General features: G+C 36.5%; 1 protein-coding gene across 2 annotated transcripts in view; it reads right to left on the reverse strand.

The window, feature by feature from the left end:
* The window catches only part of PACRG (parkin coregulated), a 277,345-nt gene that overhangs the window by 130,202 nt on the left and 129,992 nt on the right, over positions 1 to 17,151 (reverse strand). For both annotated transcript variants that reach the window (XM_026705094.2, XM_087938616.1), the window contains one exon: positions 2,168 to 2,339. In XM_026705094.2, the coding sequence (XP_026560879.1) occupies positions 2,168 to 2,339 (172 nt within the window). The remainder of the gene's footprint in view (positions 1 to 2,167; positions 2,340 to 17,151) is intronic.

Raw genomic sequence — 17,151 nt, forward strand, 5'->3', positions numbered from 1 at the left:
GGCAACAAGTAGTTCTGACAATAATTTTTCATGTCAGTAGAATCATAAAAGGGCTACGCTAGGGAGAAATTATGGCCATGCCGACTGAGACAATGAGTGTTATTGTTAAAGATATACACAGGCCCCATCCTGAGGAAGTTGAGTTCTCCTGACAGCCCAGACTACAGTATTTTGGAAGTTTTTTGAGTCCTGCTTCTGAAGTATCAATAGATGGATTCTGTGGCAGGCCTACTCAAAACACTATCCTCTTTTCCACCCGTGATCCAAGCACCAGGCTTGTTCTAGCAGAGTTTTGCCTCACTGAGATCCGCAGCTCCAGATTTTCTGGGCTTAACACCCAAATGTGTCTATAGTATTTCTCTCAATAGAGAGAAGCGATGGACTATGCACTCTTGAAACAGAAGCTTCAGTCCATCTCTGCCCTCTTACAATTGGCAAAAAGTATGAGGTAGCCTCACTGCAGCCACTGCAGTTTCACCTCAGACATCCTAAACTCACTGCCATGGCTGTGGTAGCAGAGACTAATCTGTAATTCCTAAGGTTTCCTGTTGGAGGGAGCCCCATTCTACTATATACCATTGCACGGTAAGGCACCAGCAAGTTGCCCTTATAGGAAAGAAGATAATGCCATGGTCTTCCCCCTTCAGAGCCCTAATATACCAGGTGCCTCTTTGATTGGCCATGCATTTTTTTTTCTCCAGAAGCAACCCTGGTTACTATCCCAAAGGTATTTTTTTCTTTTTTTGTTGTTCAATAATTTTTATTGTTCTTTTTCCAAAGGTGTTTTTTTCAAGAGGCAACTTGAAAAACTGGACTTTATGGTTTTTCTTTGAAGACATTTTGTTTCTCACTTAGAGCTGAAGAAGCTTCTTGGATGAAAAGTGAAACACCTTCAAAGAAAAACCAGAAAGTCCAGTTGCCTCTTTAAAAAGCACCTTTGGGACAACCATGACCTGGATGAATCTCCATAGACACCTGGCTATTATCAAAAGTATGGCAGAGCATTGTAGTAACTTGTTAGCAGACCGAACCACCCAGACAGCACTCTATATTTGCTTACGTAAAGTATAAGAATGAGACACTGTCTTTGGAGAGACACTCAGAGAAAATGGGCAATCTATTAGTATTTATACACTGTAAAAGCTGTGCAGACATAAATAGAATAATGTGTTTCATTTTAGGCCAACCAAAATATTTTAAAATGTTCAACATTAATGTTTTATATATAGTCCTCAACTTAAGACCATCTTTTTAGTGACCGTTTAAAGTTATGATGACTTATGGTGTGACATTGCACTTAAGGCCATCACAGTGTCCTTGTGGTCACAGTATTAAAATCTGGGCACTTGGCAATTAGCATGTATTTATGATGGCTGCAGCATCCTGGGGCTCACGTAATCACCATTTGTGACCTTCCCAGCTGGCTTCTAACAAGCAAAGTCAATGGGGTGAGCCAGATTTATTTAATGACCATGGCACAAAAGGTAAAACCAGTACAACTCACAAAATGAGTGCATCGCTGAATGACCATATCACTTAGCAACAGAAGTTCCAGTCCAAATCATGGTTGTAAGTTGAGGACTACCTGTATTGAATCCAAATCCTGGCATTATGTCAAAAGAAGGATCATTTTACTATCCCCCAAATAATGCTTGTGTCCTGAAATCATAGTTCAAGGTTCAAATACAATTGTGAACTATGATCAATATACCAAGATGTATCAATTTGCATTATACTGAAGAAGGAAAAAGGGAAGGGTATGCAAGAATAATGCAGGTGGAAATAGAACATTATCTCTTGATGAGGAAAACTTGACTTAGAAAGAAAAACAACCAAGCTACTCAAAATAGCAATATAAAAAAGTTGAGGTGCTGCAATACTTTGCTATTTCTTTTACAGTGTTTTCATATCTTAGTTTGAAGAATATAAAAAGAAGAATGAAAAGAAGTATAATAACTTGTATGCTGCACCATGGTTAGCGTTACAGTAGGAAAACAACAAGTCAGGCAACCCAATTATTTGGCCTTGGTTATGACCTTACAACTGATTCATGTTTATCATCTATATTACTGCAAATACAAGGCCTACCATATTTATTCCTTAATTAGCAGTCTGTCAAAAATGCTCCCCTTCAAACCCTAGGCCCTATTTCATTCTTCAGACTTACTTTTTATTGGAATAATGAGCTGAGGAATGACAGGAAGGATCTTGTTCCCACCATGCTCCAACATGTCATGGATGCCTTGCCGAGCAAAAAACTCGTAAGGAAATTGCATTTCACATAATCCATCGAAAAACAGTGGCAAATAGTGGTGATAGTCCAATTTCTCAATCTCCACCTGGAAATCCATGCAGAAAAGAAGTAAATAAAAAATTATCAACTATGTTGTTTTATTACAGTAATAAATTATTACAGTATTACAGTAATCTAAAAGATTTTTCACAATGTTCTATTGAGGAAGACAAATGTTAGCATCCATTAGGATATCACGTGATTATGGCTATTCTCTTTCAAAGCAGAAAATAAAAAAGAAACTGATCTTTGATGCTTGTATTTCCAAATATTGTTTGATATGCTGCACCCAATCATTCTGAATGAATAGACCCTTCTGGTGAGGAATAAAGCTGAGTCTAATAAACAACCTATAATGGAAGACTACCAAAATGTATATAGTAAAGCTGAAACTGAAAATAGGAATGCTTTCCAACATTATATATTACCAATAATAAAATTGGCATTTACATTAATGCAGAACTTCTAATTGTCCTAATTATATATAAAACTACAATGCATTTTTTCATTACTGATATGTTACTAAAAACAAAAGATTAAACTGGATTTACTCAAATAGTTATGAAAACAGCATTAATCATACAAATCTGAAGGGGTTCACTTTGATATATTAAGAAAATTATCTGATAAAAGGAATTATGTGATAAATTTATGATCAAAATGCATTTTATAACATTCTACAGGAGAAAACAAACTGTGATAGTGCTGAAATAAAGTCAATCCTTTTACTTTGAAGTGAAAGAACAAAAAGTGAGAAAAAAACTTTCTACTCTTATTGAACTTTCATGGCCTTTTAATTATAGTTTAAGCATTTCAATTATGTGGAATATCTTCCTACCAGTATTTATTTCATCATGTTGCAAAATGTATTTTAAAGAATTCTGATGCGTAAGAATGAGATTTTTGATTATTTTTGTTCTTAGGGGGCAAAGCTGATTTTACAGAACTCTGAGTGAAGTTAAATTTTGTTTTATACAATTAAAGACCACACTGATTTTCAGCTATTACTGTTGGAGATGACCAGGCTGAGCCTGATGAACCATCAGTTTGGAGGTCAAATACACCATCAGTTTGGAGTCACAACACCCTCATAAGAGGCCTAAGTCCAGCCCTCCCTTGAAGTCTGCTGACTCCTATCTGGCATCAACTTGACATGACCATTGATAGATCAGATTCTTGTGCATAGATTGCAGGGAATAAATGTATAGTGCTTTTAAATTCTATCCTGGCTCCTGACTTCCTGTGCCTGACAATTACAATGTATTCTCATTTCCTAGAAAACTTTCATTAATGGAGCTTATAATACATTTCTGTTTTAAAAGGCTTCATTGACAAAGCACTATTTTTTCTGGCAATATCTTTAACATTGGAATAGATTGTTAAAACCATGCTAAGAATTGTGTTTCTAAAGTACAGCTGTTTCACAAATTTGCACATTTGGCAACTCACACTACTTTGGAAAAAGCTTAAAATGATATTGGATTTCTTGAGGAATCTGCTTGGAGGGTGTGAAACCAACTGTTCTTGCAGTGTTAAATGTCCTCCCACCACATGGAATCCAGAAATATTTTAGTATTACATTTCACAGTGTGAAACCTTTGTTTCTCTGTTTATGACTTAGCTTTGAACAATAATTATTATGCAAAAGGGCCAAGATAAATAGGATTTTTGTTGTTGTTTACACCCATAACATGCTTCTAAATTTTTCAGTTCCTCCCACAAAAGTATTCTGAATCAAAACTAAATATATCTGGCTGCATTCAACTGAATTTATTGAGACATTAGTACTGATACATTGAGTGTATTTTTCATTTTTCCTCCAAAAAAATCAGAGTAACTGAATCAAACATATACAACACTATATGACCTAAAAAAGTGAAAGGATAATAGGGAATTGATTATTCCCTTTTCTTCTATTTTTTTTAACACATTGCTCCAATGGAAAATGCATTATTTTGGTAAAACTGCGCAAAGGACAGTATGCTAATATCTAGTCATTCTGTCCTTTATTTTTATTTTGTTTGTTTAACTAAAGAAAATGGAAAACATACTTTGAAGTTTCCCTGAGTATGTTAGATTCATAACACAATGACCTTTCACACTGTCTAGAAATGATTATATACGGCATATTGTGAACACCTGATCAAACAGCTGTTAAAATACTCAGATTATTAATATAATACAATGGGAGTACCAGATGATAATGGTTTTGGAACAGCTGCACTGAACTTTCTTGCTTTCTTTATAGCTCAAGATCATGCAGGAAATTAAACTATATTATGAGTTGCTTTTGAACTATTTCAAGAGACTTAGGGACATACAGATATGCTATTTACCACTATCTTTAATAAACATATTATTCAGAGATAAAATTATATCAAGTAAATGTAGCTATTTTGCAGCAACTCAAGACAGGAATGAGAAAGAAATATCTTCACTAACCCCAAAAGATGGAATATTCCAAATTATTTGTATTATTTAATGCTTAAACATGGGCATCTACAGATATTTTCAGTGAGAGGAACCCTATTAATATATCTACATCTTTCTATATGTGTGTATAGACAGACAGACAGAAGTGGACAGAAAACAGAGCTCGGGAGCCCATTTTCGCTGGCAGAATGCTTGGGCCACCATAGGTGCCCCTGACATGAGTGACATCAAGCTGGCCATGCCAGCCCTGCCCATGTCCCCCATGATTAAACACAACCCTGATACACCCCTCAATGAAATCGAGTTTGACAACCCTGTTCTACACAGCAGGGACTATAGCAGAAAAGGTGTGTCTTCTGGATTCTAAGGATGGATCTCCTTAGCAAACAGGACCTGGGGCATACCTCTTCTGCTGGATCCTGAATTAATCTGGTCCCACTCCCATGCCATGTAGGGCTTTAAAAGTCAAGACCAACACCTTCAATTGCACCTGGAAGCAATCTGGCAACCAATGCAAGTTATGGAGCCAAAGTGTAAATATATATAAATAGAATGAGTTTTGAAAACATTTTACTAACTGTAGGAGAATAGAAGGAACTAAGATCTGAATTAAGAGGTTGTTGCACCTTTGGTTGCTGTTTTTTATTTTAATTTTTCTGGGACAAAATAAGCAGTTCTCTTGTTTTTTTTCTCTAAGAGACAATAAATAACCTTTACACTGGTGTAGCAAGAAAAAGGAGATGTTTCATCCAGATATCTGATATCAATATATATAAATATATACAAATGATATCTGGTATCAGTACTTGGCTAAGGATACTGAAATGCAGGCTCATACTGATTCCTCAGATAACAACTGAAGAAATATGATTTTTCATGTTTTCAGGTTTCTCTTTGTTTCTTAAGTTTGAAATCTGACTTTTTTTTCCAGCTAATAACTGGAAAACTGGAGAAAGAAGGAGTTTGCTTATAAACACCATAGATTAGTGGTGGCGAATCTATGGCAGGCGTGCCAGAGGTGACACTCAGAGCCTTCTCTCTGGGGCATGTGCACTGTCGCCCCAGCTCAGCTCCATCATGTTTCTCTGTGGCATTTCTTGCCATCGATTGCAGGGAAACAGAAGTTTCCTGCAAAACTATGGGTGTTGTGATGCCCCAACCTCCCCGCCAGCCAGTTGGACTTCAACTCTCTGGCGCTTGCATGTGTGCAACTTTTTGTTTCAGCATTCGGTCTCTAAAAGGTTCGCCATCACTGCCATAGATGGTCAAGCATCTGAAAATATACAAAACCTTGGTAGAATCTTACAGCTAATCTGACCACTATGGCTTGTTTTTTCATTGCTTTTCACTGGTATAATTAGTTTAGTTTACTTTTATTGTCATTGCACCTTGTACAACAAAATCAAAGACCATCTTCAGTGCATATCATGACCATGACCATGAAAATAAACACAAACGCACATCCTTCACCCTTCACACATTGAACTGAAAATCCCCGACACTACACCAACACTGCACTATACAGTAGAATTCAAAAGAGCTACTGCCCTGGAATAGAAGCTGTTTTTCAGCCTATTTGCCCTTGTTTTTATTATTCTGTACCGTCTGCCAGATGGTAATAGTTCAAAAAGAGGGCTCCCAGGATGAGATGGATCTTTGAAAATGTTTTGAACTTTCTTAAAGCAGCGGGAGCTATAAAGCTCTTCCAAAGAATCTACTAAATCTACTAAATCTACTACTAAATCTATTAAACCTAGAGTCTAGCAAGCACCCTGTGTAAAGAGCAGCTTGATTAAAGAATTAGTTTCTGCACAGTAGTTCTGAAATTAGGCAGGGGTTGTACATTTATAAATTCTTTCATGCCTTCCTTAACAAGGATTTTGCGCAGAAACATTCAATGCTTCCTGCTTCCCCATCTGCAGTCATCTGATGCTGTACCATCCAGTAAATGTTTCATTACTTCAGCTGCTATTTCTGAAAAATATGCTTACAGAAAACATCATGGCATATACACGCACGTATAAATAAAATAAAATATCAGAAAAAGATATGTTTTCAACCTACTAAACTCTATTGATACATCTGAAGTAAAATACGGAAAGCACTGCTATGGACATGCTTCTTATGGGGACAGAAAAAAGAATGGGGAAGGCAAGAGCAAGAAGCAAGAAGCCAGAAATTCAGATCAAGCAAGGGTAAATGTTGCATATCTCTCATGGGTCCTACAACCTTCTTTAGGCAGCAATAGTTGAATAAAGCAACACTTCTACATCAGCCAAACAGATGGAGCATCCTGCCATGTCAGTTTCGATAAATGGCTTGTGATTTCATTACAAACAGAAACAGAGCAGAGGCACACTCATTCATCGATTTTCTTCACTTACTCATGGCCATGGCAAAAGAGGGAGGGGCTAGAGAAACTAGTTCAATTTTATGTACTCCCAAATACTTTCTTGGTAAAACACGGTCTTTCCCTTCCAAATCTGTTGATTTTGCTATAAAATTCTTAATTAAAAAAAAAAGCAATCTCATATTTTGGGAAGGACATGTTTGTCTCCACTCACGAAAAAACGTTTCTACTTAGGTATTGTATCAGCAAAGAAACATGGTGCACTTGGTCAATGCATCTGGGAGGGCAGCACTAGCTGAATTTCACTGATCTCAAACAGCTAAGCAAAGTTGGACCTGATTATATATAGGGACCTCCAGCTAGCTCTACAATGCCACAATAATGAAATGTGCATCATGATTTCACAAAACAAACTTTGACATTTTATATTTATGCCACACCATCATAGGCCAGGACATAAGAGGCAGACTTTACACTACTATATCACATGCTTCACCATTTGTCCCTTGTGAATGTCTCTCCCTGGTTAGTATCCAGATGGGTGAGCACCAGAAAATCTCAGGGCTTTTCAAATCACCTTCAACTTATCATTCCTCAAAGTGTTCACAGTACAGCACTGACCATAAATAATGGCTGTCTAGCAAGCCAAGCTGCTAGTTTGGTATTCCTTCCAAAAATTAATGAAGATATCACTTCGAGAGGTCCTTGTTTAACAACCACTCATTCAGCAACCATTTGAACTTATGATGGCACCGAAGAAATGATAGTTAAGACTGTTTCTTGCATTTTCAGCCATTACCGTATCCCACATCATGTGATCACAACTTGTGACCTTTACAGTCTGATGAGCAAAGTCAATAGGGAAGCTGACAGGAAGTTGCCAGTTGTACACAAGTGAGCTCCTTACTTAAAAAGCTGCATGGTCTTACTTAACAATCATAACCAGGACTGCATAACTGCCATTGCTAAGCTGCACAGTCAGATGGTTTTTCAATTTCTGACCATGTCACTTAACAATGGAGTTTCTAGTATCAATAGGTGAGGGCTATCAATACTGACGGACTAGGGAAAGATACAAAAGTCAGAATACTTGAAGGTAAATAACACTTGCTAGTCAACATCAGAAACCTATTGTTAAAATTTTGAGATTCCACGCTCTTATAGAATCATAGGTTGGAAGTAAAGCAAGCCTAGCCCTTTGATTAGGACAGCAATTCCAGAAAAACCTTTCCACTTTTCTTGGAAACAGGGAAAGATGGAACACGCACTACTCCAAGAGGCAGGCTATTCTGCTGCAGGTGGCAGTCATGGCTAGGAAAGCCTTTACACAGGTTTCCTTGTTATACCAATTCTATTTCTCAATTGAGTGGCCTTTCTCATAGTAACTTATGACTCAAATCAACTGTCACTTGTACTACTGTACAGGTAATCCTTGACTTACAACCATTCATTTAGTGACCATTCAAAGTTACAACAGCACTGAAAAAAATGATTTGCAACTGGTCCTTGCAGGTAGAATCGATGCAGCAAACCTATGGTCACGTGATCAAAATTTGGTTGCTTAGTATCCGGCATGTATTTACAACAGTTGCAGTGTCCTGGGGTCACTTGATTGTCATTTGCAACCTAGGTTTGCTTAATGGCTGCATGATTCACTTCACAGTTGCAGTGATTGCTTCACAAGCATGGCAAAAAAAGGGTCATAACATTGAGCACAACTTGCTGAACAGCTGCCTTGCTTAACAACAGAAATTCTTGTCTCAGTTGTGATCATAAGTCAATGCCCCTCAAATAGGGATGCCATTAAAGAGCACTCAGAGGGTGCAACTAGTCCAAAATGCACTGGCACATTTTGGGTATTTTATGAATACTGCTTGCACTGGTCTTAGTGGGCTTCTGTGAATAATCAAATATGCTGTTTTCTTTCCCCCTATAAAGCCATTTGAACCAGAGCCAGGTTACTTATGAAACTGCCTGTCTCTGCTCACCTCAACTGGCAGAGTTGGCATCTCCAAGTCCTGTCCATTAGAGAGTATCATCTTTTACCTAGGAGCCAGTCTTCTCCATTACTACACCTGCTCTCTGGAACAGCATCCCCCAGAAATTTGGAAGGTGTGATTCTGTTGGCCTTTTATAAGCTATGAAACACTTGGATACTCCCACATTAATTTGAGCTGGGAGATTGAGTCCCTTTGGCTGAGTGTTTTGTTTTGTTTCAGAGACCTGAAGTGGTATGGTTTTTGACCCCAGTGATATAGTTTTTTTTTTAAGGATGTGATTTATGTTATGATTTTTAATTCTTGCACATTGTCTATAGTGAGATCGGGAGCCCTGTATGTTGACTAACTAGATACATAAAGAATTAAATAAGCAATTAAAAGACAACTCTGCTACTTATGGTTCAGTTCTAATGAACTGAGAATCTCTTGACTACAAAAAAGAAACTTAACGACAAAATATTCCCAGGCTAATTATTTCAATAAATGAAATAAAATTCTTTTTAATGCTTAGTGAGGTTGGAACCAAATTAAAAATAGTGTGAAATTTCAAAAGGGAAAAGAGGAAATGGAAGAAAGTTCAGAAAAATACATGATGGACCTTCGTGTTCAGTAAATAATTCACAGGCTACTGTATAGCCTGATTATGTAATGCTAGTTGGGGAGAAACATTAGAAAAAGTCTTATAACAGTTAAGCAATATCACATTAAAAGGTTATAGGAGAATGGGCCATCAAAACTTACAAAACTCAGAGGGCTTCTTCTGTTACACTAATTATGTACAAATTCTAAAGTTATTTGGCAAGAAGCAGTGGATATTTTCTGAGGAAATTTAGGAACATACTTCTTGAAACAGTTGCACAATATTTTATTTGTTCCCTTTTGGATCTGCATCTTTGCTTATTCTTACTATGCTTAAGAAAACTGGCTTTAAATATATGAGTTTATGTAGATTTTATAACTGAGAACATGATACTAATGCAAAAGTGACATATGCAGCATTTTGAAACCACAGGATGGCTCCCAAAATTATTCTTCCAGGTCCGTACATCTGAAAGCTGTTCATTGGCATGGCTCTTTCATCCAACTTCCTGGAGGTGATTTCCTGGCTAATTGTCGTTGATGTAACTGTCTGAAGTCCAACTAGATGAATAGCCTATTTGTTTTCACACTGATGCATTCATGGGAATCTCTCCAGGATGCAATTGCTACATTAAACTTAGCTTTTTGTCTTGGCATAAATACTGGAACAAAGAAGGCAAACTCATTTTGTTCTGAGTTCTGTATCTTTCTAAAGCCGTAGTGATTTAGACACAGATTGCATAAAAATATTATACAAACTACATTTAACCAAAAGAACAGAGGCTGCAAACTTAATCCCATTATTTGAGCCCCAATGAATTGCTTGTGATATATATAGATTGCACTGTTCAACATTTGTTCATCTTGGCAGAGACATTCTGTTATAATCTATAAGAATACATATTCATATGTTAATCTGTATTGTACATGTCAATGCCTTAAAGAAAAAGTGCTATTTTCGCCCTCAACATTTTCCTTAAAATCCCTTGAGGATCCTCTTAAAAGCTAGGAACAGAGTATGGTTTATGTAAAGAGATAAACACACAAACCGGGGATGGGGGGAACTGCTGCTGCTGAAGGTCTGAAAGGGAAAAGCCAAAAACTGTTTTGGCTGCCAGCACACATTCTAAAAGGAGATTGAAGAAATCCATATCTGACACATCTCACAACACATATAAAACTCATCCTAAGCAATGCTTAAATTAGAGGTTTTAATCAGCAAGAAGCATTGACAGGTGTGAGACTGAATGAGTGAGTGTGTGTGTGAGAGAGGAAGAGACAGAGAGAGACAGAGACAGAGACAGAGAGAAGACTCCTATGATAGTATTTTCAGTGAATTAATTACTGAGGTCATGGTTCAGCTAACACTTGAAAATTTTCAGGAGTAGGGAAACACCTGTGGATTTCATTAAGAATCATTTTAACTTTCCCCATTCTTCTTATCTGAATAGTAGCTAGATAAAGAGATGATTTTTGATTCATTTATACATTTTTCAAATGTATATAGCATATAATATGGACACAATAACATCATAAACTACCAAATTTTTTGGAATTACAGTCGTTTTTCAATTGATATGATTAATTAAAGGAAATGAATAAAAACATTGACGTATAAAGTTGAGAGGAATGTCCCAAAGATACCATTTAATAAATTCTGCATCTATCTCATGTACAATTCATAAGCATACAGCTAAACAGAAGAGGCATATTATCTGTCCTTAATCCAGATTCCCAAGATGCTATATTCTGGAAGCATCTAAGTGCAAATTAAATGCAACTGTCCCTTACCTTACACCCTCAAATTCCTTAAAGGTATTAAAGATCCTGCATCAATAATCTGTCTGGGAAACAAATGTGAAGAGAATAAGAGTAGTGGGTTTGAGTTTCATATCCGAGAAAAGACAGGAAAAAAAAATAACTATAGAAATATGAATCAATATAGCCTCCATCTTGGGATCCTACCAGGAAAGGCTAGCTCATGCTGCCTAAATTAAAAATAAGATGGCTGCTTCAAAGAGAGGTACATTAAAGAACAACAGAAATATGAGGAACTGTATGAAATATGATTCACCTTTTCCAGTTTAACGGGGGTCTCTGATGTATTGCATTTATTGTATTTGACACAAACATAACTTGTCCTCCAAATAACTATTTGCAAAATGGTGTTCTCTTATCATTGCTCAGAAGAACAGAAAAAGCCATGTTAATAAGCAGTAAGGCACGTGATAAAGTAGACAATAACCTACTACTTGATAAGATAGGAAAATGTGGGATAGGCAGCATCACCACCAGATGGATTCCAACTGCACTCAACTCATAGTCCTCAATGGAACTGCATCTACATGGAGGGAAGTATGCAGTGGGGTATCCCAAGGGTCTGTTTTAGGCCCAGTACTCTTCAACATCTTCATCAATGATTTGAATGATGGGATAGATGGGGAACTCATCAAATTTGCGGATGACACCAAGCTGGCAGGAATAGCCAACCCTCCAGAAGATAGGCTTAAGATATAGAAGGATCTTAAGAGACTTGAACATTGGGTGCTATCTAACAAAATGAAATTCAGTGGTGAAAAAAGTAAGATTTTAAATTTAGGCAAGAAAAAACAAATGCACAGGTATAGTATAAGTGGTACCTGGAGCAATAGTAGTAACTGTGAGAGGGATCTTGGAGTCCTAATGGACAATCATTTAAATATGAGCAAGCAGTGTGCTTCAGCTGCCAAAGGAGCCAACACAGTTCTTGGCTGAATAAACAGAGGGATAGATTCAAGATCATGAGAAGTGTTAATACCACTTTAGAAGGTCTTGGAACACTGCATCCAGTTTTGGTCACCACAATTTTAAAAAGACATTGAGACGGAAGATTACGGAAAAGAGTAACAAAGATAATTAGAGGACTGGAGGCTAAAACGTATAAATTAGGTATGTTTAGTTTAATGAAAAGAAGGACTGGGGTGACATGGTAGCAGTGTTCCAATATCTCAGGGGCTGCCACAAAGAAGAGGCAGTCAAGCTATTCTTCAAAGCACCTGAGGACAGGACAAGAAGCAATGGATGGAAACTAATCAAGGAGAGAAACAACTTAGAACTAAGGAGAAATTTCCTGACAGTTAGAACAATTAATCAGTGGAAAAACTTGCCTCCAGAAGTTGTGAATGCTCCGACACTGGAAGTTTTTAAGAAGAGATTGGACATTTGTCTGAAATGGCGTAGGGTTTCCTGCCTGATCACAGTGTTGGACTAGAAGATCTCCAAAGTCCCTTCCAACCATTCCATTCTATTTGTATACCTTTCTGCTTAATAGGATGCTTTTAAAGATTAGCCTACAACTTAGTTCTTGCTTGGGAAAGCTGCTTGCCTAGTGAATTCAAGCCTTTCCAGAGATGCTATATTGGACTTCTCTTTTTTTTTCCTTCCCTATTTATTTATCTCTCATCCACTAGTTATTTTCATCTGGTGTCTGCCCTTTCTCCTTCTTTCCCCTTTCTTTCTCTTTTCATCTCTTTTACCTCATTTCATCACCATATTTCCTTTTCTGTTCCTAGTGAAAGGAGAAAAGGGATTGTGTGTGGATACTGTCATTCTGCCCGTCAAAAGAGAATGGTTGTCATAAGTAGATAATGGGATCAATTAATTTTATAAATGGGGTAACTTTTTTTTACAAGCAATTAGTTTTAATTGACTATCATTTCACTCTCTTTCTTTCTCTTTTTTTCTCTTTCTCTCTTGGGACTGGATGGACAGTTCTTTGAATTCAAAGTGGGGGGTGGGGGGAAGATGCTGCTATTTGAAGGAATTGTAAATCAGGACTCTGTGAGAATGAATTTCTGCACATTTTTTCTGCTTTTATATCCAAAGTCCAGTACTGTCCTATTACAGTACATATCCTGGCCCTGCTGTTTTTAAAAGGAGACTTCTGGGGGGGATACACACCTAAGTATATGCATATACATAAAGTAATATGTTACACCTTATGAATTATGAATGGAAGGATTAACACTCCAGGGTTGGTTTCAGGTAAAATTGGAAAACTTAATTTGGTGAGGTGGGAAAGCTAGGCACTGCCCTAGAATTTCACCTCTGTTTAAAGATTCTTTCCATACTCTGTTTTCTTGTTTATGAGGTTCATTATTAAATCCAGGATCATCTTTTTAGGTAAATACAATATTATGCAATACAATATTAAAATACATCAAATTTATACCTCCTGAAATAAAGAGCATCCTATTCTATGTTTCTTCCTATCTTTTATAAGTATAATTTTAATATTTTAATGAAAATTCTCCTGCTTTCCTTCTTTTACAGTAAAGGACCTTGATACATGTCATTTTATCTAATGATAGAGCCCAACCTGTTACTGCTTTAGTAAGTTTGAAAGAAGAAATAGGATCGGTAGAAGGACTGGCAAGAATAGATAGTAATATTTAGATTGTACGATTTTAGGAAAGTAGGAAAAAAGATACAGATGTTTACAAAGATCTGCTCCGGCCACATGGCTCATGTCACAGCTCCTAATCATATAAACTGCCTATGGAGGATTCATTTACTATAAAAGTACAGAAAATACATCCCCAACTATAATTTTTGGCTACAAACCTCAAAGAATATATAAATACATTATATAAATATTCATACAAGTATCTGAAGTGGTCAGATTTCAGTAGGCTTTATATGCTGTGCTAAAACATGATTTGTTTCAGTTGTAGTTTGCTGAGTAAACCACATTAATTGGATTTATACATTGGATTCAGGCATTTTTAAATAGCTGTGGCTAGGTTCATAGATAGTACTTTGAGATCTTCTCAAGCATTAACCCCATCACTGAACAATTAGCATAATACTTAGACTGACTGACTCAAATAATTGAGAAATAACTGTATTTTGTGAGCAGAATAGGACTGAACTTGTACCACTGTTCTATTTATATTGTATTCAGATGTCTAATTTAAATGACCTTGCTTATCTTTATTAACTGAATGCAATAGCTTCCACTAACATATACTTTAAATGAAGAATTGACAAAAAATTGAATATTTTCAGGTTATTTAGGAAAATAATGATAATAGAATCGTAATGGTTCTATTGGTTTTAATTTATCCTCTGTTGTGCCAAGATTTACAAGAAAAATGATTGTAACCAAGTGGGCATCCATAAAGCATGCATCAAAAGAGAGGGAGGAAATAATGAAACTAGGAACCAGCTTTGACCTCAAAAAACTACAGTTCTTAATTATATTTCCATCCAGTAATCATTATATTATGATACTTTTCCAGAGATCTGTTTTGCAACTTTCACAACTTTTCTGCTTACCAAATCCATTAACTTATTAAATAAGGAACAATGTACTAAAATTTATTTAAAACCATTATAACTTTCAGTTACCACTTTTTTTTTTCATTTAGTATTGCTGCAATATCTTTCCAGACATAGAAATTGGTCTACTTGAGTTAGCCAAATATTTAATACAGTGGAACCTTGGTCACGACCATAATCCGTTCCAGGACTATGGTCACAACCTGATTTGGTTGTGACTGGAAGCATGACTGTCTGCGCATGCAGATGAACAAAAAAAACGGCTCCAAAGGGGAAATCGCTGCGGCAGGGAAAATCACCATGGCTATGTCTGGTTGCCACCTGTGTTCATGACCAGAAACAAAACTTTGCCGAAAACTCTGGCCATCACCCAATTTGGTAGAGAACAGAAGAATTCATGACCCAAGGTTCCACTGTAGATCCTTCCCCCCACTTTTCTTTTTACAGAAGAACATCAGTATTCTGTGAATTTTTCTCTAAGACTTCTCTAAATAAATATTATCAGGATTAAAAAATGAATGAAACCTCATTACTTTAGTTCAGGGGTGTTAAACTGGTGGCTCACAGGATGCATCATGGATGCATCATGGGCAGATTACGACCACTCTGGCTCCTTCTTAGAATTTCCTTTTAAGAAACTTGCTTTAGAGTCCATTTTTAGTAAAATGAGCAGTGTCCATTTCATTCAAAGTAAAATTCGCAAAGCCAACATTTTTATCATTCTGCTAGCTAAAGTAGCATTACATTTAAACTTTTAAAATTCAGGGTGCAGTGCCACCTATATACTATCAATCCTTCTTCATTCTTGCCCCTTTGATGCAAGTTAATGCATATTATTTTTAATATATAAATGAATTAGATGAAATGAACAAGGGATGGAGTTTTCCTCTCTCTGGGAGACAAAACAATCCTATTTTGCACAGTTTTATGATTGGATGGTGAAAACACAGATGTACAAATCAGACAAAAATATCCTATCCCCTGAAGCTATGTATTAATTCAGATGGCCTTCTTACATTGATTTAATGCAGTAAACTGCTGTACTATTTAATTCCTGTTCCCCTTTCCATTCCTCCAGGGCTAAATCTTGTTTTAACATCAACTATAGAACAAATAAATTAGAATCTATTTCAGATGTTGTAGGGTTTACATGTTAGTTTACTGCTCACAAAGCCTATCCACCTGTCATTTTAAATCTTTATTACTTTTCATCCAAACAATGGGAAATTCAGCCTAATTATGGGGGTGTTTGCTCTGTCTCTATTAAAAAATATATTAAACTGTATGAATTTAAATGTGTGCTTGTAATCTGATACTATGGAAACTCCCAAATTACTCTTATAAATACTGACTGGCCTAAAAAAGCAGACTCTTAGAAAAAGCCCTGACAGTCCAAGACCAGGTTCTTACTTGCCTTCTAATTTTTGCATATTTCCAAGTGGAGAAGTTGGAAGTAGTTAGAATGTAAGTAGCACAAAGCAAAATAACTACCTGACAAGAGTCCTGTTTTAAGTTTCTTTTAAAGCATCTACTTAAGAATGTATAAATGGCTTCAAGTCTAAGAACCTGAATTCTTAGATTTGCTGCACAGTAAGTGTACCCTATTAAAATTTTGTTAGTTAGATAAATTCCACGCCGGCTTCACTGTGGTGGAGATGGAGACAGATCATCTTGGCCATCAGAGTATCAGTCTAAGAAAATTATGGTAATGAAAGTGTCATTCAATAATACTGAATGTCAGGTATGAATAAATTTTGTTGCCTTTTACATTTGTGTGAAATAACTAATGGATGTGACATTTTCAATCCAATCTAGGACTTACATAAGGTTGGAGTTTTGATTATTGCTTCCGGTTTTATTGTTTGGTGGGTATATTTTGATTAAAGATATTTAATACATTTCAGTACTTCACAAATCTTAATTGTATGCTAAAGTTAGATAACACATAACAGATAATCAGAGTTGGAAGGGAACTTGTAGGTCATCTAGTCCAACCCCCTGCCCAAGCGGGAGACCCTACACCATTTCTGACAAATGGCAGTCCAATCTCTTCTTGAAAGTCTCAAGTGATGACGCTCCCACAACTTCCGAGGGCAAGCTGTTCCATTGGTTGATTGTTCTCACTGTCAGAAAGTTTCTCCTTATTTCCAGGTTAAATCTTTCCTTGTTCAGTTTCC

The sequence above is a fragment of the Pseudonaja textilis genome, chromosome 1, assembly GCF_049901715.1.
Source record: "Pseudonaja textilis isolate UNSWEBS1 chromosome 1, rPseTex1.2, whole genome shotgun sequence".
Classification (NCBI taxonomy): domain Eukaryota; kingdom Metazoa; phylum Chordata; class Lepidosauria; order Squamata; family Elapidae; genus Pseudonaja; species Pseudonaja textilis.